This window comes from Salmo salar, chromosome ssa22 (genome assembly GCF_905237065.1).
Source record: "Salmo salar chromosome ssa22, Ssal_v3.1, whole genome shotgun sequence".
In the NCBI taxonomy this organism is placed as follows: Eukaryota; Metazoa; Chordata; class Actinopteri; order Salmoniformes; family Salmonidae; genus Salmo; species Salmo salar.
Window position 1 is genome coordinate 23,014,593 of NC_059463.1, and position 25,494 is coordinate 23,040,086.

Genomic DNA, 25,494 nt, shown 5'->3' on the forward strand with positions numbered 1-25,494 from the left:
AGCGCGCTTATTGCGCAATACCGGTACCAACCTGTTGGGTTGGAACCCTGGGTGGTCTGCCATGGGCCATTTCATTTGGTGTCCACTGGGGTCGGCTTAGGGCTTGATTTCATGTCCCCATAGCTATTGTACTGAGTTGACCTACTGAAAGGGAACGTACCGATATTACTATAACTACGGCTCCCTGAAGGAGGAAAACGAGGTACAACACCTGTTCGGCTCAGTGCCGCCCAGTTCTGGGCTCGGTGAAGAGAGGTACTGAATTGAAGGAATGAATCAGTGCCTCAAGTTTATCACCTGTGGAGGGCGGGGCTTCTGGTGAGGCAGTAGAGGGCGCTAGCACGCAAACTCCCCCATAGCTGTGTTGTACCTTGTTTCCCTCTTTCAGGGAACACTAGTTAGTCATAACTGTATGTTTTTCCCCTACTTAGTATTACATTAGAAAATCTAAATGCCAAAGAAGAGGATCACTTAAGGTTATTCTTTGTGAGTCTGTTTATGAGCTACAGATATTTGTCATATAAATCTATTCATAAGGAGGATTTAAATGAGTCCGAATTGGGATGATAAAGTGCAGAGTCATTCCTGGAACTATACCACTATGTCCCCAATCCCCTTTTTAAGCATATATTTTTGCTCAAAGGTTGGACTGCATTTTGGTCTGTTCTCACACACAGTATACTTACTGTACAGTATGGCTACAGATACTGTAGAAGGTCTCCTTGCCGAAACATGCCAACATTATCACTATTTAAAAATCAGACTTTATTTTTGTTTGGCATGAACATATCTTATGGATTTTCCGCAGGTCAAAAATGATCAGGCGATTCATTGATAACAAATACAAATAAATCCATGTTTTGCTGCAGTTTAAACATACATTGCACATCTTTTGATTAATCAAAATGAAATTCATAGGGCAAGAAAACATGAACTTCCACATGCAAATGAAAGTGTTACAATTGAATTGTGTTGATTGATTCCTGCTTGCCATATTTCCATGCAGTTTTTTCTTACAAATGCATTGTAAGGATAGAACAAGCTGATAAAAGTAAGGTAAAAATGTGCAGAACATAGGAAAGACTCAATAGATGGGATAGCTGACAACATCACGAAAACGATGTGTGCGCTTCCATGGGGCAGAAGACAGCATGTTGTTGTCATTCTGGACGGCCAGATTGCTAGAAAGAATGACAAGAAACTGCCATGTGGGTCTTGTTTCAGCTCATGTCCTCTTGTTATTGATACCATGTCTTGTTTTGAGGTGTTTTGACTGATGTCATGTCAATGCTAATATGCCTAAAATTAGCTAGCTAGCTCACCAACAACTGTAACAATGTATTTGAGAGACAACAAGTTCTCATTGTGCAAATGTCTTTATGTTTTCAAGAGACTAAATATAGTTTACATGTTGTCAACAATCCAAGCCAAACCTGTCTATTTTGCCCCATGGTTGCACGCGCATCGGTTTTGTTGCTAAACAACCAACCCCTCTATTACTGTGCCACAATACAATAAGTGTGTACAGTATAATATGTTTAAGGTCAGGTTACCAACTGTATAAAAATGCTGTTTATGTACAATGCCATTATTTGACATGGAAATCAAAGAAAACATTATGTACAAGAGTTGACAACAATGGGTAAATTAAACACCTTTTTTTCTAGCTGTGTACCTTCTTTTGCAATGCATCATGGTATTGTCCACTCACTGTCCTCCAGCAATGTGCTCTTTCAATATAGAATATCATTATTAAATATAGGCTACAGACCCAAACAGGACCTTCATCCTGCACATTCATGCGCCTTTCCAATGTATGAGTTCAGTTAGTTCGAGAAAGTCGGCCTATGGGCTATCCTGACCACATTGTATGTATTCAGTCCTGGTGCATCGAAGCCAGGGGACAGACCCCGCTTGTCAAACACATAAAAGTTAAAGAGCTGCCCGTCTTGGGCCTCAAGGGAGACAGACGCAGTGCTGACCCGCAAGACACAAGGGTACTCTTTCTCAAACACCACCCTGAACACCCTGTCCACAAGGTAGTTCAGCTTTATTGTCCGATATCTCTCTGGGATCAGGTCCTCAATCTGGGGACCAAACTGCTGCATGATCAGAACCCCGTCTGCTCCAGCTTTGATCTCATAGAAGGTAATGTTTCCGTAGGTGAAGAAGCCTATGTAAGGGTCTGGATTAGGGGGAGGGATGAGGATCTTCTTGGACTCCCGGAAAGCCCTCTCCATGGCGGGTATTATGTGGCTGTAAGCCTTGGCCAACACATCCTGGTTCTGAGGTCTGGTGCCAGCCATCAGCACTACCAGGCCCAGCTTGAGCCTGGGCACCAGTGAGAAGGTGGCTGAGTAGCCGTCTAGGTCTCCGTCTTTACGCACCACCTCATAGCCCAACTGCTCATTCACCTCCCATGGTGTGCCGGTGCGGTTTGCAAAGTAGTCCTTATCACAGCGGAACAGAGGGGTCAGCATGATTTTCAGGGTGTCAGGCTCCAGGAGTTTGCGATGGTAGGCCCCCAGCAGCATCATAGCCAGCTTGGCAAGGTCAGCGGCAGTGGAGAACATCTGGCCTGAGGGGCGATACCAACCCAGGTCATACAGAGGGGCTGGCTGGCCACTGGAGTAGACGCCCACAGCCATCTGGCTGTGGATCCCTGGGGTGATGTCGAAGCCTGTATCCTCCATCCCCAGCCGGTCCAGGATGTTATCATTGATCCAGCGCTGGTAGTCCATGCCCACCACCTTCTCAGCCATGACGTGGGCCAATAAGGAGAAGGCTAGGTTACTGTAGTGGCATCTGCAAAACACAGAGCAGCAGAGTGGGAAGTCATTATGATAGGGCAGACTGCAGGGTTAATACAGCCCACGGGAGTGATGGAATTAAACACCTGAGCCGTCTATTTACATCCAAATGAGTGAAGCAAATATGCTCCATTATATTACACACAGCAAATATTGACTGAATGTTAAATGGCACAAGGACATGCACAACATTTGAATTACTATATTGCTCTTCTGATATCGAACGATGGGCTTTAAGGTCTTACTTGGTGCCAGGGTCTGCAACGAGGACATCGTCTTGCAGCAGATTCACTGCAGCCTGTGTTTTCCCCTTCCATAGCAGGTTAGTGGCTCTAAGTCTTCTGGGTAGACCTGCAGTTAACAAAACACAACATCTTTAGTGTTTACGTATAAAGAAAGCAAATACATTAATTTAGCTAGTATGACAAATAAAGCTCACAACGATTTCAATTAATTTGAACTAAAATGAGGCCCTCAACTGTTATTCCAGCATGTCATCTGCAATGTATGTCACTGATCATTTCATTTAATGTACAGCTCAGAAATCCATCAGTATCAAAGTCTAGTCTGAAACATCAAGTACTCTCCTCAATAAATTATTGAGTTCAACCTTCATGCCTCAATGATCAAAATGCAAATCAAATCAAACCTATGTTTCAAAGCAAGGTATTGTAGGGTGCCATATTGAAGTAACAGGCTTGGATTTTGTGGTGTAATATGCTAATAAAAAGACAAGACATACTATTCTGTAGAAGGTGTATGTCACTGGCACATTGGCCTGTATATTAGTGTAGATGTTACCATTACCAAGGTTTTTGTCAATTTAGAGCGTCACCCATCAATAAGTGGAATTCATCGTCCCTCAGCACTCACATGATCTATTTCTGATGATAAGCAGATGCAGTGACAATCTGAACAGTTTCTGTAACGTCAGAAGTGTTTACCACCTTAGAAGGCAATCTAGAAACCTGCTTAGAGGTTTAAGGGCTCTGACTAGAGATTGCAGTATGTTGGCATTTAAATTGAATCAATGAATAAGATCATCAATATTACATTATAGTGGCCATTTTGGTCATAATAGCATGAAAGTTTTCAACACTGCAGCTGAGCACATTAGGCACAAAACGGGTTTCCCCTCACAGTCGTATAAAGGGTCGACATGACCTGGTTTCCAATCCCAGGTGGGATGGGGGGGTGGGGGTGGGGGGCCGTCCGTATCTCACCTGAGAGCTGGCTGGCCATCCTGCGCAGGGTGACAGAGGAGGAGCGGATCTGAACCTCTCCACTGTCCAGAAAGATCAGACCGTCTGTCACGTACTTGAGCTCAGAGTCCCGTGACTTGCCCAGAGGGTTTTTAATGGTGAAATTCTCCACATATTTCTCAAGTGGGTCATCCAGAGAGGCAATCTTCCCATCCTCCCACAGCCTGTACAGCATCAGCGTTGGGAAGATCTTTGAAAGGCTGGCAATCCTGTAGGGCAGGAATCAAACAGGTGTTAATTACTACTGTAAATCCCCCGATGCCTGCAAAAAGCTTTTAAAGAAATCATTACAACAAAAACTATGGCAAGCATGCACAAATGAGTACTATTCTTCCTTTCAGAGGATTAACTTACTGTAACATTCTTTCATTTTCACATGCACTCTAAAGCTTTCTACACTCAGGCTTTTGACCTCACAATGTTTTCTCTGCCTCATACCGCAGACATTCTTGCGACAGCATCATTTTTACCTCCATTAACACACTGAGGGGTTTGGAGTTTAAAATGACATCATCATACTACAGTATATGTCTATTCAAGGGCCATGCTGACAACACTCAAGACAGAGCTGGAGAGAATCTGGAGCCAATGTAGATGAAGACATAATAGCCCATACATACCGTAGTTCAAGACATAAAGTTGGTCAGTATTCAATCAAAGGCACATGGCCGACAAGAGTATTGCAATCGACTTTTAAAGGTAATTTACGCTTAATCCGTTTGATTTATCATGAATGCAATCTCCACAAACATCAAGTAAATTGGATTTGAAACGGGCATTGTTGATGGTACAATGGGCTTGTCGACAACACTCCTTTGATTTCATCCCGGCCAGACATTTTTAAGCCAATTTTAGGCTCCAATTTATTGCTGAGATGAAAACATACCACAAATCTGAAAAAAATACAGCAGTGCTGCCAAGGCAGCAACTACTCTTCCTGGGCTCTAGCAAAATTAAGGCAGTTATAAAAAAATGGTAAACTTTACAATACATTCACAACAGATTTCACAACATATTAAGTGTGTGCTCTGTGACGACCCTCCCACTCTGTCTGCCGAATTCTTTCTCTTTGCTCTTGTTTTCCTTAATAGGATGTCGGCGGGCGGAGCTGGGAGGGTCGTCAGCGAAATGGGACACACCTGGGTTCGGGTGTGTCCTGGGGATAAATACACATCTTCCCCATTCATTGAGGAGACTCTCTCCATGCAGACACAGATTTTGGTTGTGGCTGTTTTTGTGGCTGTTTTTGTGGCTGTTTTTGTGGCTGTTTTTGGTTGTTTGCGTTGGCACCTTTCAACAACCCTCATTATCACATTTATGCACGCAACCACTCACTTACACTACTGATTACTGACAACACACACCATTGTTAATTATATTTAGTTTACTTTAGTTAATAAATATTTTTTGTTACTCCTTATCTCCACATTGTCTCCCTTTTTGTTACACACTTTGAGCCGGGTTCATGACAGCCCTCAGGCCCCTACTCTACTATCACATCTACAACACAGAATCCATGTGTACGTGTGTGTGTATAGTGCATATGTTATCGTGTGTATGTATGCATGTGTCTGTGCCCATGTTTGTGTTGCTTCACAGTCCCCGCCCTTCCATAAGATGTATTTTTATCTGTTTTTTAAATCTAATTTTACTGCTTGCATGAGTTACTTGATGTGGAATGTAGCCATGTAGTCATGCCTCTATGTAGTACTGTGCACCTCCCAAAGTGTATTCTGGATTGGAGGACTGTGAAAAGACTTCTGGTGGCATGTCTTGTGGGGTATGCATGGGTGTCCGAGCTGTTAGCCAGGTAACTCTTCATCCACAATATAGCAGGGGGTGTAAAGCCATAACACATACGTTTTCCGGCAAAAGACTATGATCAATAATGTCAAAAGTCACAATGAAGTCTAACAAAACACCCCCGACAATCTTTTTTTATCAATTTCACTCAGCCAATCATCAGTCATTTGTGTTAGTGCTGTGCTTCTTGAATGTCCTTCCCTATAAGGGTGCTGAAAGTCTGTCGATTGGTTTACTGTAAAATAACAATTTGAAAAGGCATGATTTGGATGGGCATACACTTGTCTAAAGTACATAAGGTTGCACAGTTGACAGTGCATGTCGGCGCAAAAACCAAGCCCTGAGGTTGAAGGAATTGTCTGTAGAGCTCCGAGACAGGATTGTGTTGAAGCACAGATCTGGAGAAGGGTACCAAAACATTTGAAGGTCCCCAAGATCAGTCGCCTCCATCATTCATAAATGGAAGAAGTTTGAAACAACCAAGACTCTTCCTAAAGCTGGCCGCCCGGCCAAACTGAGAAAACTGGGGAGAAGGGCTTTGGTCGGGGAGTTGACCAAGAAACCGATGGTCACTCTGACAGAGCTCCAGAGTTCCTCTATGGAGATAGGAGAACCTTCCAGAAAGACAACCATCTCAGCAGCACTCCACCAATCAGGCCTTTATGCTAAAGTGGCCAAACGGAAGCCACTCCTCAGTAAAAGGCACATGACAGCCCGCTTGGAGTTTGCTAAAAGTTACCTAAAGGACTCTCAGACCATGAGAAACAAGATTCTCTTGTCTAATGAAACCAAGATTGAACTCTTAGGCCTGAATGCCAAGCGTCATGTCTGTAGGAAACCTGGCACCATCCCTACGGTGAAGCATGGTGGTGACAGCATCAAGCTATGGGGATGTTTTCAGTGGTAGGGACTGGGAGACTAGTCAGGATTGAGGGAAAGATGAACGGAGCAAAGTAAAGAGAGATTCTTAATGAAAACCTGCTCCAGCGCGCTCAGGACCTGACTGGGGCTAAGGTTCACCTTCCAACAGGACAACAACCCTAAGCACACAGCCAAGACAATGCCGGAGTGGCTTCGGGACAAGTCTCTGAATGTCCTTGAGTGACCCAGCCAGAGCCCGGACTTGAACCCGATCAAACCTCTCCGGAGAGACCTGAAAATAGCTGTACAGCAACGCTCCCCATTTAACCTGACAGAGCTTGAGAGGATCTGCAGAGAAGAATGGGAGAAACTCCCCAAATACGTGTGTCAAAATTAAAGGTAGACTCACCGAGATGACATTGCATGCACAAAGCAAATACATACTGTAGGCTGTTTACACAGGCATCCCAATTCAAATATTTGACCAATTATTTGCATATCTGATACCTATATGATCTTTTGCTAATGTGTAAACAGCAAAAAATACACATGAAATCTGATCTTTTGACTTCTGATTTATACAACAGCCATATAAAGTTGTTTTTTTTTGGCACATGACCTGCCATTACCATGACAACCACCTCAAAAGTTAAAGGATCAGTATCAAGAAATGAGCATTGCATCTGTGTGCTACTTCAGAGGCTACATCAGTGTGATTGCTTAAATCTGATATGGGTTACATCTAAAACTGAGTGTGGACAGTCAGAAAAAAAGATTGGATATAGAAAGAAAATCAGATTTGGGTTCTTACGGTGGCTGTGTAAACAGCCTTAGTGGGTCAATGTCCGCAACAACTAAAATCGTTGAAGCACAAGGCCAAACTTCTCTGCAGTTTTGGTCCCAAAGCTATAGTTTAAATTTTTTTTTTTTTTTTTTTAAAGTACCACATTGTAGCAGGGTGAAACCCACCCGTTCACATGCACAGATACTCTGTGTGACTGTGAGAGCGAAGTCTTGCATCGCGCTCATTTAAATATCTCCGGGGCTGTTCGTTGCAGCGTCATCTCACTGAGTCTATCTTTCAGTAAAGCGCTAAAGCAAAGTCACATGACTTTAACAGCTCTCATTTCATTTGGTAATGATCACTCTAACTGGAAGCTGTGCATCAGTGAATATAGACTCCTGTTGGTCAGTGTTGACAACTGTACTCTGAAGCCAGAAAACCTATTACAGCTTTTTGGTACATGACGGTGCATTGTAGTGGCTAACTGTGTCAGAGGCTAATTGCTGTGTGACGTCAATGCCTCTATCAAGAGCAGCAATAAAGCTGTGACTGATAGGACATTCACATGCTCAGAGCACGTAGTACGTCATACAATGTAATAGTGCTATGATTGCAAGCTAATGCAATCGGACAACGGAATTACACGCATGTCCCCGAATTAAGAAATTAATAAGAAAGGGCTAAGGGTGCTTATAATTAATGACCATGACACCAAAATGAACAGACCTGTCTTGGTCATCCCCCTGGAGGGCCCAAAGAGCCCTGACATCTCTGCTGCTCCTTACCTATAGATGGTGTATTCATTGGGTGGAGCTGAGAGTGGGTCACTTCCGTTCCTCTTGCCAAAGTTACCAGTCCACAGAACGGTGTCATTGAAAATCACAATGGCCGACAAAGAGGGAAGACTGGCAGGGTTGACACTCTGGCGCAGCAGTGTGTCCACCTGAGTGAGAACATAACACTTATAAGCATTTATATCGACTACTATAGCTGTAAACACTACAAAACAGAAATTCTTACTGAGAAACAAATTGATTCACAGACTCTCCCTCAAGGTTGTACTGTAGTTTCAGTAAACAAGATGTTCAAAAGTTACCCTGGGTCTTGAAGACTTTAAGGCACTATGTGGACAAAAATAGACTGCTTCCTATTGATTTGTTGTGATGGAGGTGCATTTACTGCCAAGGCTTGGCAGATGCTGAATGAACTGACATTATTCTTAACTGTCACAGGTAATAGGCAGATGGAATGACACTGTCAATGGACACTGTCAGAATGACAACCTACCTTAGAGATTATGTCTCTCTGTTTTTATGAGGGCCAAAGCAGTAATGTCTTAACGTATGCAGGGATATTCGGTTCTATATAAAAGATACAAGGAGTTCCAATGTGTTTTTGTCATTCTGAGGACATTGTTAATAGGATTCCAATGGGAATTTCAACACTCATCCATAACAGACCGCTGCTCGTACGGATATGTGCTGGGACTGGTAGGACTGCTCTCCTCTCCTCTCTGTTTTGTAGAATGCCCTTCACTGTCTGAGTTATATTAATGCAGGAACGGGTCACGTCCCGCTCAGAGGCTTCTTTATCAAACATACTTTCTTTATCAAACATATTTTTCTGCATGGTAATACAACCCCTCTGGGGGAGTGTGTCTAGGCAATTGTTATAAAGCATTATCATTAACACATGTTCCCTGTTCTTAGTTGGACATGAGCAGAATGTGCCTAGTCTGAATGGCCCAAGGGAGCTCTTACCTTTTCTAGTGCCTCTTTCAGGGTAGGGATAGGGTGTTCCAGGGGGAGAGGCTCAGGGAAGCGTGGGCACATCCGTTCTGATTTGGCATTGCCTCCCATGCCTTCATCTGGCAGAGAGACAGAGAGAGATATAGGAAGAAGGGGAAAGAAGTTGGGCGTTTATTGAAATTCACACTTGATGTTGGTGGAGTAATATGTATGACATGACAAGGAGACAAACACAATGTGCCATAATGGACTTGCACAGGACTTCATTAATCACCTGAGTTCCCATGTCTCTAGGCTACCACAAAGGATCCAATTTGCACACAAGTACATAGTCATAAAGGTGATTCATTCCGAACGCACTGTGAATTTTGAATGAGCAGTTAACGGAGACTCTCATTTACATAGGATTAGATCTAGCCTTTATAGCTCCGAGAGTTACTATAGTCAACAGGCCCATAGGCCTACAGTATGTTAATGAATTCAGATCCAGTGCTAGATCATACAGCCATGGTGTGCTACTGAAAGAGTAAAAGTGTAAGAAGCAGCACTTCAGTAAAGAATGCAACTAAAGCCTAGGGGTAAAGATGACCGCTAAATTTGGAAAATAAAACCATTGACTACACTTTATATTTCCCTATAAGTTCTCTATAATATTACTTTCTCAAATAGCTGCCACAGAAACTTTTAGCAAAGAAGACGTTAAGGGGAAAGTACAGTAGCATCTCTCACTGTCATCAGAAATAGGCGGACAATCTAAAAACACCTTTAGCACTACAGTAGGTTGCTTCACTGTGAGCACTGTAGTGGGAAAATTGTATTATTATACAATTATCTGTTGTAACTGACTACTGATGATCATCTTACTTCTTAAACAGACCTTTGGCCTGTCTAAGGGCTGATGTTGAAGTCGGAAGTTTACATACACCAAATACATTTAAACTCAGTTTTTCACAATTCCTGACTTTTAATCCTAGTAAAAATTCCCTGTCTTAGGTAAGTGAGGATCACCACTTTATTTTAAGATTGTGAAATGTCAGAATAATAGTAGAGAGAATTAGTCATTTCAGCTTTTATTTCTTTCATCACATTCCCAGTCGGTCAGAAGTTTACACACACTCAATTAGTATTTGGTGCCATTGCCTTTAAATTGTTTAACTTTGGTCAAATGTTTTGGGTAGCCTTCCACAAGCTTCCCACTATAAGTTGGTTGAATTTTGGCCCATTCCTCCTGACAGAGCTGGTGTAACTGAGTCAGGTTTGTAGGCCTCCTTGCTCACACATGCTTTTTCAGTTCTGCCCACACATTTTCTATAGGATTGAGGTCAGGGCTTTGTGATGGCCACTCCAATACCTTGACTTTGTTGTCTCTAAGCCATTTTGCCACAACTTTGGAAGTATGCTTGGGGTCATTGTCAATTTGGAAGACCCATTTGTGACCAAGCTTTAACTTCCTGACTGATGTCTTGACATTCAATATATCCACATAATTTTCCTCCCTCATGATGCCATCTATTTTGTGAAGTGCACCAGTCCCTCCTGTAGCAAAGCACCCCCACAACATGATGCTGCCACCCCCGTGCTTCGAGGATGGGATGATGTTCTTCCGCTTGCAAGCCTCCCCCCTTTTCATCAGAAAATAACGATGGTCATTGGGGCCAAAGAGTTCCATTTTTGTTTCATCAGACCAGAGGACATTTCTCCAAAAAATCTTTGTCCCCATGTGCAGTTGCAAACTGTAATCTGCCTTTTTTATGGCAGTTTTGGAACAGTGGCTTCTTCCTTGCTGAGCGGCCTTTCAGGTTATGTTGATATAGGACTCGTTTTACTGTGGATATAGATACTTTTGTACCTGTTTCCTCCAGAATCTTCACAAAGTCCTTTGCTGTTGTTCTGGGATTGATTTGCACTTTTCGCACCAAAGTATGTTAATCTCTAGGAGACAGAATGCGTCTCCTTCCTGAGCGGTATGACGGCTGCATGGTCCCATGGTGTTTATACTTGTGTACTATTGTTTGTACAGATGAACGTGGTACCTTCAGGCATTTGTAAATTGCTCCCAAGTGTCACGTCCTGACCAGTAGAGGGTGTAGTTGGGTCAGAATGTGGCAGAAGGGAGTGTGTGTTTTTTTATTGTTTCATTGATTTTGGCAGTGTGACTTCCAATCAGGCACAGCTGTAGAGGGTTGTGGTTGATTGGGAGTCACACATAAGTTGCCTACGTTTCCTTTGTGTTTCGTGGGTAATTGTGCTTGTCATCGTGGTTGCACCTGATAGGACTGTGTTGGCTGTCAGTTTTGTTGTTTTTGTAAATTGCATAGTGTTCGTTTAATTAAATATGACGAACCCTAACTCCGCTGCATTTTGGTCCACTTCTTCCTCAGACAGCCGTTACAGAATTACCCACCAAACCAGGACCAAGCGGCGGAAGAGGAAGGAGCAGCAGGAGTACAGCGTTGTGGACCAATGGACTTGGGAACAAATCCTGGACGGAGAGGGACCATGGCCTCAGGCTGGGGATTATCGCCTCCCGCAGTGGGAGATTGAAGCGGCGAGAGCGGAGAGGCGCTATTACGAGGAGAGAGAGCGCAACGAGCGCGAGAGGCAGCCCCAATAAAAAAAAATTGGGGGGGCACACGGGACAGTCGGTGGAGCTGAGGTCGGAACCAGAGCCAGTCGGGATGACATTGGAGGTGAGCGAGGGATATGAGGCAGAGACTGTGACGGGGTTAATGGGGAAATTAAGAGAGAGAGAGATGAGAGAGCTGCTAGTGTGGTGCATAAAGTACGGCATTCGCCCTAATGAGCGTGTCGTGGGAATGATGTCACCTGAGGCAGCTCTCCATACTCGTCCTGAGGTGCGTGCTGGTTGTCTGGTAAAGACTGTGCCTGCGCCCAGAAACAGGCCTCCTGCATGTCTTCCCAGCCCTGCACGTCCTGTGCCTACGCCCAGAACCAGGCCTCCTGCATGTCTTCCTATCCTGGTCAAGCCCGTGCCTCCTCCACGGACCAGTCCTCCAGTGGGTCTCCCTATCCTGGTCAAGCCCGTGTCTCCTCCACGGACCAGTCCTCCAGTGGGTCTCCCTATCCTGGTCAAGCCCGTGTCTCCTCCACGGACCAGTCCTCCAGTGGGTCTCACTATCCTGGTCAAGCCCGTGTCTCCTCCACGGACCAGTCCTCCAGTGGGTCTCCCTATCCTGGTCAAGCCCGTGTCTCCTCCATGGACCAGTCCTCCAGTGGGTCTCTCCACCCTGGTCTCTCCTGTGCCACCTCCTCAAACCAGGCCTCCAGCGGGTCTTCCCAGACTGGTGAGTCCAGGGCCTGCGCCCAGAGCCAGGCCTCCATTATGTCTCCCCAGCCTGGTGAATCCTGAGCCGGATCTGCCAGAGTGGCCCGTCGTGCCGGATCTGCCAGAGTGGCCCGTCATGCCGGATCTGCCAGGGTGGCCCGTCGTGCCGGATCTGCCAGGGTGGCCCGTCGTGCCGGATCTGCCAGTGTGGCAAGTCGTGCCGGATCTGCCAGAGTGGCCCGTCGTGCCGGATCTGCCAGGGTGGCCCGTCGTGCCGGATCTGCCAGGGTGGCCCGTCGTGCCGGATCTGCCAGAGTGGCCCGTCGTGCCGGATCTGCCAGAGTGGCCCGTTGTGCCGGATCTGCCAGAGTGGCCCGTCGTGCCAGAGCTGCCAGAGTGGCCCGTCGTGCCGGAGCTGCCAGAGTGGCCCGACTGCCCGGGTCTGCCAGAGGTGCCCGCCTGCTCGGATCTGCCAGGGTGCCCTGCCTGTCCTCCGGCCCAGCCCGACTGGCCCGCTGTCCTCCGGCCCAGCCCGAGTGGCCCGCCTGTCCTCCGGCCCAGCCCGAGTGGCCCGCCTGTCCTCCGGCCCAGCCCGAGTGGTCCGTCTGCCAGGGTCAGCCCGAGTGGCCCGTCTGCTCGGCGCAGCTATCGGCGCCACCGAAGTGGGCGACGCCGAAGGTGGAGCGAGGTCCACGTCCTGCACCTGAGCCACCTCCAGGATAGGTGGGTTGGGGAGGGAGGGTGTAGCACAGTGCCGTTGTTGACGGCAGCCACCCTCCCTTCCCTCCCCTTTTTTTGTTTATGGGATTTTTTTTGTTTGTTGTCGTTTTGGGTTTTTTTTTCTGTGTTTTCTGTAGGTGCATTTCGGGGTATGCACCTTTGAGGGGGGGGGGGGGGGTGTACTGTCACGTCCTGACCAGTAGAGGGTGTAGTTGGGTCAGGATGTGGCAGAAGGGAGTGTGTGTTTTTTTATTGTTTCATAGATTTTGGCCGTGTGACTTCCAATCAGGCACAGCTGTAGAAGGTTGTGGTTGATTGGGAGTCACACATAAGTTGCCTACGTTTCCTTTGTGTTTCGTGCGTAATTGTGCTTGTCATTGTGGTTGCACCTGACAGGACTGTGTTGGCTGTCAGTTTTGTTGTTTTTGTAAATTGCATAGTGTTCGTTTAATTAAATATGACGAACCCTAACTCCGCCGCATTTTGGTCCACTTCTTCCTCAGACAGCCGTTACACCAAGGATGAACCAGACTTGTGGAGGTCTACAATTTTTTTCTGAGGTCTTGGCTGATTTATTTTGATTTTCCCATGATGTCAAGCAAAGAGGCACTGAGTTTGAAGGTAGGCCTTGAAATACATCCACAGGTACACCTCCAATTGACTCAAATGATGTCAAATAGCCTATCAGAAGCTTCTGAAGCCATGACATAGTTTTCGGGAATTTTCCAAGCTGTTTAAAGCCACAGTCAACTTAGTGTATGTAAACTTCTGACCCATTGGAATTGGGATACAGTGAATTATAAGTGAAATAATCTGTCTGTAAACAATTGTTGGAAAAATTACTTGTGTCAAAGTAATGTCCTAACCGACTTGCCAAAACTATAGTTTGTTAACAAGAAATTTGTGGAGTGGTTGAAAAACGAGTTTTAATGACTCCAACCTAAGTGTATGTAGACTTCCGACTTCAACTGAATACTTTCTTGTAAACTCTGCAGACAGTGGCTAAGCCTGCTCAGTCTTTAAGAAGATTTAGTGACCTTGTTGACAGAACAGTTGTCTGCTGATAGTGGAGGCCAGTTAGACATTTTTTTTGCTCTAATGCTGGATATTGCCTCTGTTGCAACTTGTATTAAACCAGAATGATTTTGATTGACTTCATCCACAACTGCTCTTCTCTTTTATTCACCTGAAAATCCATATTTCAAGCACTGTCTGCCTAATCCATTGACCACCCATAGAAAACAGCTAATAGGATTTCACAATCACACCTCAGACAACTGTAATGACTTGCTTGGAAGCACTTCAATGTATCCTCATGTGGCTTCCAGGCAAATAAATCCATTCTGAAGGGAGAACTGCCATGTGTTGGAACTTTTCTCTATTTCCTTAAAACAACTAACTCATTTCTAGAGGTTTCTTTGTGTGCAAAATCTCAGATTGTATGTGTCAACGTTAATGCAGAGGAAGCAGGAGCTACATACTGTAATCTCGGTTAACCCAGAACTAAAGTGTCAGGTAATTGGTCAGCTGCTCAATTAAGTTTTGGATCCATGCGTGTTAATAGAAGAGGTGATGAGATGCTAGAAAGAGGAGCAGAACCGTAACAAGGAGCTCCACCCTCTCTCTTTGCAAGTTATGGGTGAAATGTCCCCTCCCTTTTCCCGAAATTTGAACGATGCTAATGCCTGCAAAATCATGTCTAAATAACCAGCGACAAAAAACCCAAACACCGGAATTTCTGCTGCTTTCATCCTACACATCCCATTCCTTCCCGACAGATTCTATGGTACCAGTTATGTTTATGTAGATCTGTCTAAGAGAGATTACATGTAAAGATGCTGTAACCACTAATATAATCATAAGCTTTGAGTAATCTTTACCCATTTACCTCAGACACAATGTAACAAAACCACAAGAGATTGACAGGCTGAAATGTTTAGAGTGAATTGATGCTGTTTACTGCTTAATATGTTGAATTGCTTGCTCCTGACATTATTTTCAGTTTGGTACTAATGTTATCACGGACAAGGTTGAATGCAGGGAGTGAGCCTTACCTGGCAGTAACTTTGGCAGCTGGTACTGCCAGAGGAAACATCCTGTCATGACCAGGGAGAGCAACAGGAAGAACACCATGCCCAACTGAGTCCATTTCACCTTCATCTTCTTGGTCTTGGTGAGCCCCTCAATAGCAGCAGCAGGGGCAGGCTGAAACATGCACACACACACACACACACACACACACACACACACACACACACACACACACACACACACACACACACACACACACACACACACACACACACACACACACACACACACACACACACACACACACACACATGGTTAGGAATGGGCTTTTAGAATGCGAAGAGATCAACAGGAACGAGGGGTTTCACCATGTGGCATATGTCATTTTAGAACATTAGTGAGGTAACTTGCTGAATTATAGTACGTACAGTACTTAGATAATAATCACAATCAAGACTACTTACCACTTGACAAGGATGCATTAAGGGCAGGCAGAAGATAATAAAAAACTCTCTCTCTCACTGACTAAGCATCTGAACAATCCATTCAGCGCCATGGGCCACCAACTCTCAAATTCCAATAGTGGTTGATGTTCTTCCCTGAAGGTTTCACTGTACAGGGTTATGGCACAGACATGGCTTCCCATTCTTACATTTCCTCACTGGCCGTGCCATAATCCTGGCCATCAGCACTCCTCTGACAATTAAATTTCCTCTCTGACAACCACGGGCCTCTGACATCATAATCCCCAGATTTACTCCACTAAAGCCCATCTGAGCGGGAGGGGAAATCTTAATCTCTAATCCCCCACGAATCAATTCACTTCAGTCCAGTTTCTGCCACTGCTGGAACCTACCGAGTAGTCCCGGCTGAAAAACATAGCGTCTACTCAACCCTTACAGGAGGAGGGTATGTGTGCCTCATGAGGCACATTAGCGGGGAACATGAGTTGACAAGAGAAATCCCATGGGCACACTGAGTTATAGCGCTCCAGCGGACTAATATGTTAAGAGAAGGACACTGATTGAGACATCTTAGGAAGGAATACAACTTCACTCTCTCTATTCCATAGCTAACAGTCACACAACATACACACTGTACACATAGGCTGCATCCTGTAAAGTACAACTATGCATAGTGTATGGGTGTATGTTCCTTGGCTATGATTCATTCATTGATTCATTGATCTATTTGTGTGACTCAGGCCTAAGGTCATTGTATCAGGTGTCAGTGGGCAGATCGTGGGCCTGAGCCTGCTCAGGGCGGACTAGGAGTTCCTAGGGTTACTGTCATGCTTGGCTGCAGGGAGAGGTAACCACCAATATATATAAACTAAATACAGACACCAAGCTCTAGTTATGACTGTTTGCATTAGATTTAGCTCAATAATCAATAAATGAATGAATGTTGTTGTAATCAATTAGTAATGGTTGTATTTTTTTTACATTTGTTTATTATTTTAACGTTTTTTGAATGTTTAAACAGGGATTGGCTGTTTTCATTAAATAGATAATTGTGTTTCGATTAAACAGGGAATGGGCTTTCCAAACAGAGTAGCTAAGCAGAAATCAAGGATTTCAAGCACTTCTCAAGGTTCAGAAAAAAGTAGAACTTATATAATACCCACGATCAAAAACCTGTCTTACTCAGCAATTACCATCTCTCATAGATAGGACTTAAGTTTCATCACATTTTCAGTGAATCATTCAATCTTTCTAAATTCAGCTAGAATGATGGCTGTTTTGTTAGCTGTGGAAGGCTGTGAATTATTGTAGGCCCAGTAATGTATTCTGATATACATAGGACTAATGATGCTACAGAAAGAGATAATGTGTGAAAGTAAGCTGGAGTTGATCCTGATTGCATAACCAGTTGATGGCTGTGGAACACGCAGCTGTCCCGTTTGAACGGAGTCAGGAGATGTGGTGAGTAAGCGGCACAGAATCAGATAAGCTCCAGCGCAGACACACAAATGACCTGCAGTCTCCCAATAAGGAAGTGTGTGTAGTGTTGTATATAAGCCTTTACCTGCTGTGGCTGAACTCCATCCAAAGATGTCTCTCTCAGCACTTTGCTGCCTGTCTTCCCCATTACTCATGAGCACATTCTGAAACATGAAAAGATGTTTACATCAAACAGGACTTTTTTTTGTTGAAGTTTTAGCAGAGAGCTATACTGAAAAGACATCACTATTGCTTTAATACCTGTATGATAGAAGTATATTAATAAGATAATTTGTATAAATAATTCAATACATCCAATTAAAAACACTTGCAGGTAGTCAATGTCAAACTGAGCTGATGAAATATCAAACAAATAGATTAACACATCAAATAAGATAGTAAGGCAGGCCTTATCTAAGTGAACTATGAAGCCATCTCGTCTAGACTTCCTCTTTTTTCTGAAAGTGTGAAGAGTGCAGGTGTGCAGTCTGGCACAAGAATATTAAAATTAAAGCTGACTAAGTCACTCCTATCAGTACACCAAGCTGTCAAGCATACAGAAAGAACTCAACTATTTTTTCAGCATAGAACAGCTCCCAGGTGCTACCATAGATAAACACCCCTGTTGTTACTAATGCAATTCACAGGTTTCCTGATGACGCCATAGGCCGACCCCTCCTTCATCTATTTCCTCTTAATGGCCTTGGATTTTCTTCTTAATGAAGCCATTGAGACCATTTATCTGAGGTAAATCTGGTAAATTGCATGCTTGAGTGTGTTGGGGTAGGTTCCTTGTTCCTTGTCAATCATTTGCTTATTGGTGAAATCAGTAATCAGACAATATCTTTAAGTAAATCAATCAATAATTTATTAATGCAATTGCAGACAGAAGTTGACAACGGGAACATAGCACGCATGTTTCCGAGTACGTTCTACAAAATAGGAAAGGGTCCAAGTTGCTTTAATATGCTTGCAGTCAACCCCTAGTGATGCAACTGCCTTCGTCAACACCTTCTACTCATGAGACCAAGCCCATGCATATACAGTTATACAAACTTGCAGGAGAGAACAATAGTTCCAGTGTTTTCTAAGGGCTCAGCAGTAATTTTCCACTCCCCAAGTTGCTTTATAGTGGTATGTCTGACTTGTCTCTTATCTCTTTCACTCCCCTGCAGGGTTCTGTGTCTATGAATCTCTTTTAGCCTTGAGGCGCTTTCTCACAGACACCCTGTTTTGACTGCAATAACTCACACATCTCTCAGACCGTTTCTTATAAGAAGCAGAGACTAGAAAATAACTGTGGAACAATATTAAACCTTATAATGCATATATATATATATTGCTAATCTGTAGTTCAGGACCCTATACATGTAGTGGGGGAGGGGTCTTATAGCCCTTCCCCTTCTATTAATAAAACATAAGCATAATCAATTATTATAATACATCAATCATTTGGTGCAGCCCCTATCATGACCACAAGGTGAACCCCATCAAGTGCTATCCAGCAGCCCTATTCTTTTCAAGATAATATTTTAAAGTGGAACTCAGGGCTCACAAGAATTCAACAACGTTATGACTTTGAGGTACAAGACAAATTACATAATATAGCTTCATGTATTTGGTGATTGAGTGATATTGTCATTGTGTGTGAGACAAAACTATGTTTTTCCAATGCTGGATACGGACAGTTCGAGATTCTTAATTCATTACGAAACAAGCTTTTGTACTTTAATATTTGTTCCATCCTGTAAATGATGTTGACCTGTTAAAGATGCATGGTCTTCAAATGTTACAAAAGGTTCCTTGCTGTTTGCCTAACACATCAACAACGTTGAGGTGGGCTGGGCTGATTCACATTGGAATAGATTAGGTTACATGCGCAAACAAAGGGCTTTTGGTACATCTTGTGCTTGCCAATAAAACACACAGCCTACTGCACAAAACAGTTGAAATCTTTTACATATTGACTTGTCTCCAATTCCTGTTGATCCTGTTGATCCAAATCCTGTTGATTGGCAATATTGGTTTACTTATACTGTCCAGGCATTGCTAGAAATGTTTTCCCCTATAATTTGTCCAATAATTTATTGCTTAGATGTTCTACTTCAGCCACTCAGATCATATCCAAAGGAATAATTTCTTGCAGATCTGGTTTAGTTTTACATTAGTTGCATAATGTTTATGCAATTATCATGCAGGCAGGTTTGGCAGCAGCCAGGTTGCAGTATATGATGTCATATTGATGTAACATAAACAACATCATGCTTTCAACAATTAAAACATTTGTTGCAAGAATAAATTCAGATTTAAAAGTAACATTTCAGATACTGTCGTTTATTTGACTGACGTCATTCACAGATCATGCTTTGCATTCAAAGTGAATAAAACGAAGTAAAGCACTGTTCACTGAGAGGCTTAGACCTTTCCTACAAGAAAATATGATGAACTGGAAATCTCATGTAATCTTATTCATGCTCTTGAAAAGATGAACCCATTATAAAGGAGCACATGCAGAAGCCATGTGAAAGGATGTTTACAAAGGAATGCTACGCATTTTCTCTCCTGCTGCCAAGTGTTTTGATCTACCCACTAATAATAACTATGAATTCATACTTTAGTGACGTCGGTGATGTCTTATTAACCATCTATAGCTGAGTCACTGACTAACTAGTGAAACATTTCAGATTTGTGGGGGTAAAAGGAGGTTGTATAGTGTGTTCTACTTCTGTAAACACTTTTGATAATTATTAATCTACTCACATAATTCTTTTAATATTTTTTGATTGGTTTGGGATTTGCATTTTCTCCTGTAAAAATATATCTGACAATCCACATTAAATTGCTTGAAATGTTGTACACCTGTCAATATGCTCATTTGGCAAACATGAGTACACCAGAATCCAAAATGTACATTGTTTTTTTCCAACTGGCTATATGATGTACTTTAATTCAAATGTTTATCTATATGTATTCACGTCTGTGTGCACTGGCATAGAATGCAATGTAAATGCTCAAGACAGTATAATGATAATCTCTAACAATTGTTGAGCAATAGTTTACTGTGAATTATGATGCTCTATTGAATTATTAACTACTAAGAAAAACTGCACTGACTTAAATGCTCTGTAAAGTGTTTATTTTTTCAGTATTTGTTTAAGATTTAAAATAATGTTCCAGTTATAGAGGGCTACTATGTCTACATCATATATAGTACCAGTCAAAAGTTTGGACACACCTACTCATTCAAGTTTTTATTTTCTACATTGTAAAGCAATAGTGAAGACATCAAAACTCTAAAATAATAACACATATGACATCATGTAGTAACCACAAAAGTGTTAAACAAATAAATTATATACATGATTATATACAGTACCAGTCAAAAGTTTGGACACAGCTACTCATTCAAGGGTTTTTCTTTATTTTTACAATTTTTTACATTGTGGACATCAAAACGATGAAATAACACACATGGAATCATGTAGTAACCAAAAAAGTTTTGGAATGCATTTCAATTAACAGGTGTGCCTTGTTAATTTGTTGAATTTCTTTCCTTCTTAATGTGTTTGAACCAATCAGTAGTGTTGTGACAAGGAAGAGGGGGTATACAGAAGATTGCCCTATTTGGTTAAAGACCAAGTCCATATTATGGCAAGAGCAGCTCAAATAAGCAAAGAGAAACGATAGTCCATCATTACTTTAAGACATGAAGGTCAGTCAATCCGGAAAATGTCAAGAACTTTGAAAGTTTCTTCAAGTGCAGCCGCAAAAATCATCAAGCGCTATGATGAAACTGGCTCTCATGAGGACCGCCACAGGAAAGGAAGACCCAGAGTTACCTCTGCTGCAGAGGATACGGTCATTAGAATTAACTGCACCTGAGATTGCAGCCCAAATAAATGCTTCACAGAGTTTAAGTAACAAACACATCTCAACATTAACTGTTCAGAGGAGACTGCGTGAATCAGGCCTTCATGGTCGAATTGCTGCAAAGAAACCACTACTAAAGGACAACAATAAGAAGAAGAGACTTTCTTAGGCCAAGAAACACGAGCAATGGACATTAGACTGGTGGAAATCTGTCCTTTGGTCTGATGAGCCCAATTTGAGATTTTTCGTTCCAACCGCAGTGTCTTTGTGAGACGCAGAGTAGGTGAACGTATGATATTCTCATGTGTGGTTCCCACCGTGAAGCATGGAGGAGGAGTTGTGATGGTGTGTGGGTGCTTTGCTGCTGACACTGTCTGTGATTTATTTAGAATTCAAGGCACACTTAACCAGCATTGCTACCACAGCATTCTGCATCGATACGCCATCCCATCTGGTTTGTGCTTAGTTGGACTAGCATTTGTTTCTCAACAGGACAAGGACCCAAAACGCACCTGGCTGTGTAAGGGCTATTTGACCAAGGAGAGTGATGGAGTACTGCATCAGATGACCTGGCCTCCACAATCACCCGACTTCAACCCAATTGAGATAGTTTGGGATGGGTTGGACCGCAGAATGAAGGAAAAGCAGCCAAAAAGTTCTCAGCATATGTGGGAACTCCTTCAAGACTGTTGGAAAAGCATTCCTCATGAGGCTGGTTGAGAGAATGCCAAGCGTGTGCAAAGCTGTCATCAAGGCAAAGGGTGGCTACTTTTAAGAATCTCAAATCTAAAATATATTTAGATTTGGTTAAAACTTTTTTGGGTTACTACATGACTCCATATGTGTTATTTCATAGTTTTGATGTCTACAATGTAGAAAATAGTAAAAATAGAGAAAAACCCTTGAATGAGTAGGTATGTCCCAACTTTTGACTGGTACTGGATATAATCATGTATATAATGTATGAAACATAACATGATATGTATTGCAAAAATATCCATCATCCACGTTCAATCATTGTACATTTTGTAAAATAGCATATATTTTTCTAGATTATAAAATATAACCAACCATAGCTCTTTTTGCCAAACATTACGACAATAAATGTTCTTGTCGTGAGACACCAACAACCTTAGATAAAGTAGTTATTCTTGTCCATAAAACATTGGAACCCATCAATTTTCCATAAACTTACCACAAATCTTGATTCTGGGTAGTAGGTCTTGCCCCTCTTTTACCAGAATGGAAATGTACAATATCCTGTGCTGTTGCTCTGTGTGTGTTTGGAAGATCACTGCAGCATCCTGACAGATGTTGGTATCATGGCCATGGCTAAATCCAACTTGTATCAAAACCAGGATCCTGGATTATCTGCCACTGCCATCAGCGACATCTGCCAGGAAAATGGGTGCCCCTGCAGTAGGAGAATGTGTGGGAGAGTTAGTGTGTGAGTGATTGTGCATGTGCTGTGCGTTTGTTGGTGTATGTCTGTATCAATAAGTAAGTCATTCAATTAGTTTAAGTGTGTTTTCGATGGCAGAAAAGTCCACCAAATAAAGGGACAATTTCAATTCAAATCAAATTTGATTGGTCACATACACATGTTTAGCAGATATGTTATTTCGAGTGTAGCGAAATGCTTGTGTTTCTAGCTCCAACAGTGCAGTAATATCTAACAAGTAATATCTAACAATTTCACAACAATACACAATATTTGGACGAGCAATGTCGGAGTGGCATAGACTAAAATACAGTAGAATAGAATACAGTATATACATACGAGATGAGTAATGCAAAATATGTAAACATTATTAAAGTGATTAGTGTTCCATTATGAAAGTGGCCAGTGATTTCAATGTATGTACAGTCGTGGCCAAAAGTTTTGAGAATGACACAAATATTCATTTTCACAAAGTCTGCTCCCTAAGTTTGTATGATGTCAATTTGCATATACTCCAGAATGTTATGAAGAGTGATCAGATGAATTGCAATAAATTGCAAAGTCCCTCTTTGCCATGCAAATTAACTGAATCCCCCAAAAACATTTTCACTGCATTTCAGCCCTGCCACAAAAGGACCAGCTGACATCATGTCAGTGATTCTCTCATTAACACAGGTGTGAGTGTTGACGAGGACAAGGCTGGAGATCACTCTGTCATGCTGATTGAGTTCGAATAACAGACTGGAAGCTTCAAAAGGAGGGTGGTGCTTGGAATCATTGTTCTTCCTCTGTCAAACATGGTTATCTGCAAGGAGACACATGCCGTCATCATTGCTTTGCACAAAAAGGGCTTCACAGGCAAGGATATTGTTGCCAGTAAGATTGCACCTAAATCAACCATTTATTGGATCATCAAGAACTTCAAGGAGAGCGGTTCAATTGTTGTGAAGAAGGCTTCAGGGCACCCAAGAAAGTCCAGTAAGTGCCAGGACCGTCTCCTAAAGTTGATTCAGCTGCGGGATCGGGGCACCACCAGTACAGAGCTTGCTCAGGAATGGCAGAAGGCAGGTGTGAGTGCATCTGCACGCACAGTGAGGCGAAGGCTTTTGGAGGATTGCCTGGTGTCAAGAAGGGCAGCAAAGAAGCCACTTCTCTCCAGGAAAAACATCAGGGACAGACTGATATTCTGCAAAAGGTACAGGGATTGGACTGCTGAGGACTGCGGTAAAGTCATTTTCTCTGATGAATCCCCTTTCCGATTTTTTGGGGCATCCAGAAAAAAGCTTGTCCGGAGAAGACAAGGTGAGCGCTACCATCAGTCCTGTATCATGCCAACAGTAAAGCATCCTGAGACCATTCATGTGTGGGGTTGCTTCTCAGCCAAGGGAGTGGGCTCACTCACAATTTTGCCTAAGAACACAACCATGAATAAAGAATGGTACCAACACTTCCTCTGAGAGCAACTTCTCCCAACCATCCAGGAACAGTTTGGTGACAAACATTGCCTTTTCCAGCATGATGGAGCACATTGCCATAAGGCAAAGTGATAACTAAGTGGCTCGGGGAACAAAACATCGATACTTTGGGTCCATGGCCAGGAAACTCCCCAGATTTTAATCCCATTGAGAACTTGTGGTCAATCCTCAAGAGGCGGGTGGACAAACAAAAACCCACGTATCTGTAAAAGTTTGTGAGGGTTTTAGGTGCCAAGCCACATTTCTTCAGCCTCCTGCGGTTGAAGAGGCGCTGTTGTGCCTTCTTCACCACACTGGCTGTGTGGGTGAACCATTTCAGTTTGTCAGTGATGTATGCCGAGGAACTTGGATCTTTCCACCTTTTCGACTGCGGTCCCATTGATGTGGATAAGGGGGGTGCTCTCTCTGCTGTTTCCTTAAGTCCACGATCAGCTCCTTTGTTTTGTTGACGTTGAGTGAGAGGTTATTTTCCTGGCACCCCACTCCGAGGGCCCTCACCTCCTCCCTGTAGGCTGTTTTGTCGTTGTTGGTAATCAGGCCTACCACTGTTGTGTCGTCTGCAAACTTGATGACTGAGTTGGAGGCGTGCGTAGCCATGCAGTCATGGGTGAACAGGGAGTACAGGAGGGGGCTGAGCACACACCCTTGTGGGGCCCATGTGTTGAGGATCAGCGGAGGGAGGAGGCCTGTCAGGAACTCCAGGACCCAGTTGCACAGGGCGGGATTCAGACCCAGGGCCCGAGCTTAATGATGAGCTTGGAGGGTACTATGGTGTTGAATGCTGAGCTGTAGTCGATGAACAGCATTCTTACATAGGTATTCCTCTTGTCCAGATGGGATAGGGCAGTGTGCAGTGAGATGGAGATTGCATCGTCTGTGGATCTATTGGGGCGGTAAGAAAATTGAAGTTTGTCTTCTAGGGTGTCAGGTAAAGTAGAGGTGATATGATCCTTGACTAGTCTCTCAAAGCACTTCATGATGACAGAGGTGAGTGCTCCGGGGAGATAGTAATTTAGTTCAGTTACCTTTGCTTTCTTGGGTACAGGAACAATGGTGGCCATCTTGAAGCATGTGGGGGCAGCAGACTGGGATAGATTGAATATGTCCGTAAACACTCCAGCCAGCTGGTCTGTGCATGCTCTGAGGACGCGGCTAGGGATGCCGTCTGGCCCGGCAGCCTCGCGAGGGTTAGCACGCTTAAATGTCTTACTCACATTGGCGATGGAGTAGGAGAGCCCACAGTCCTTGGTAGCTGGCGCGTTGGTGGCACTGTGTTTTCCTGTGTTATCCTGTGTTATCCTCAAATCGTGGCCGATGTGGGCAACTACAAAGGATGGATGTCATTTCACATTACCTGACAGTCACTTAGGGAAGATTGTAGGAAGATTGTATGGTCGTATAATTTAGGGAGTCACAGGTGTTACAGTATCACTGTAATGTCATCTGTTGATCAGAATAAA

General features: G+C 43.4%; 1 protein-coding gene across 2 annotated transcripts; it reads right to left on the bottom strand.

The window, feature by feature from the left end:
• Positions 1–750: 750 nt before the first annotated feature.
• Positions 751–22,558, bottom strand: lactbl1b (lactamase, beta-like 1b). Of its 2 annotated transcripts, XM_014166656.2 has the most exons (8): positions 22,314–22,558; positions 17,334–17,412; positions 15,329–15,479; positions 9,281–9,387; positions 8,306–8,463; positions 4,034–4,281; positions 3,056–3,161; positions 751–2,805 (listed from the first exon to the last, which is right to left on the bottom strand). In XM_014166656.2, exons 2-8 carry the CDS (start codon positions 17,394–17,396, stop codon positions 1,827–1,829), a joined length of 1,812 nt encoding a protein of 603 aa, XP_014022131.1. In that variant the 5' UTR covers positions 17,397–17,412; positions 22,314–22,558; the 3' UTR covers positions 751–1,826. The 2 variants fall into 2 exon arrangements, with proteins under 2 accessions (XP_014022131.1, XP_014022132.1); XM_014166657.2 differs by lacking the exons at positions 17,334–17,412; positions 22,314–22,558 and adding an exon at positions 15,770–16,027.
• Positions 22,559–25,494: the final 2,936 nt, after the last annotated feature.

Coding starts and splice junctions, on each gene's coding strand:
- lactbl1b (XM_014166656.2), bottom strand. CDS start 17,396: ATGGGGAAGACAGGCAGCAAAGTGCTGAGAGAGACATCTTTGGATGGA. Junction 3,162..4,033: donor GATGGCCAGCCAGCTCTCAG/GTGAGATACGGA, acceptor TGTTAACTGCAG/GTCTACCCAGAAGACTTAGA. Junction 2,806..3,055: donor GTTGCAGACCCTGGCACCAA/GTAAGACCTTAA, acceptor TGTGTTTTGCAG/ATGCCACTACAGTAACCTAG.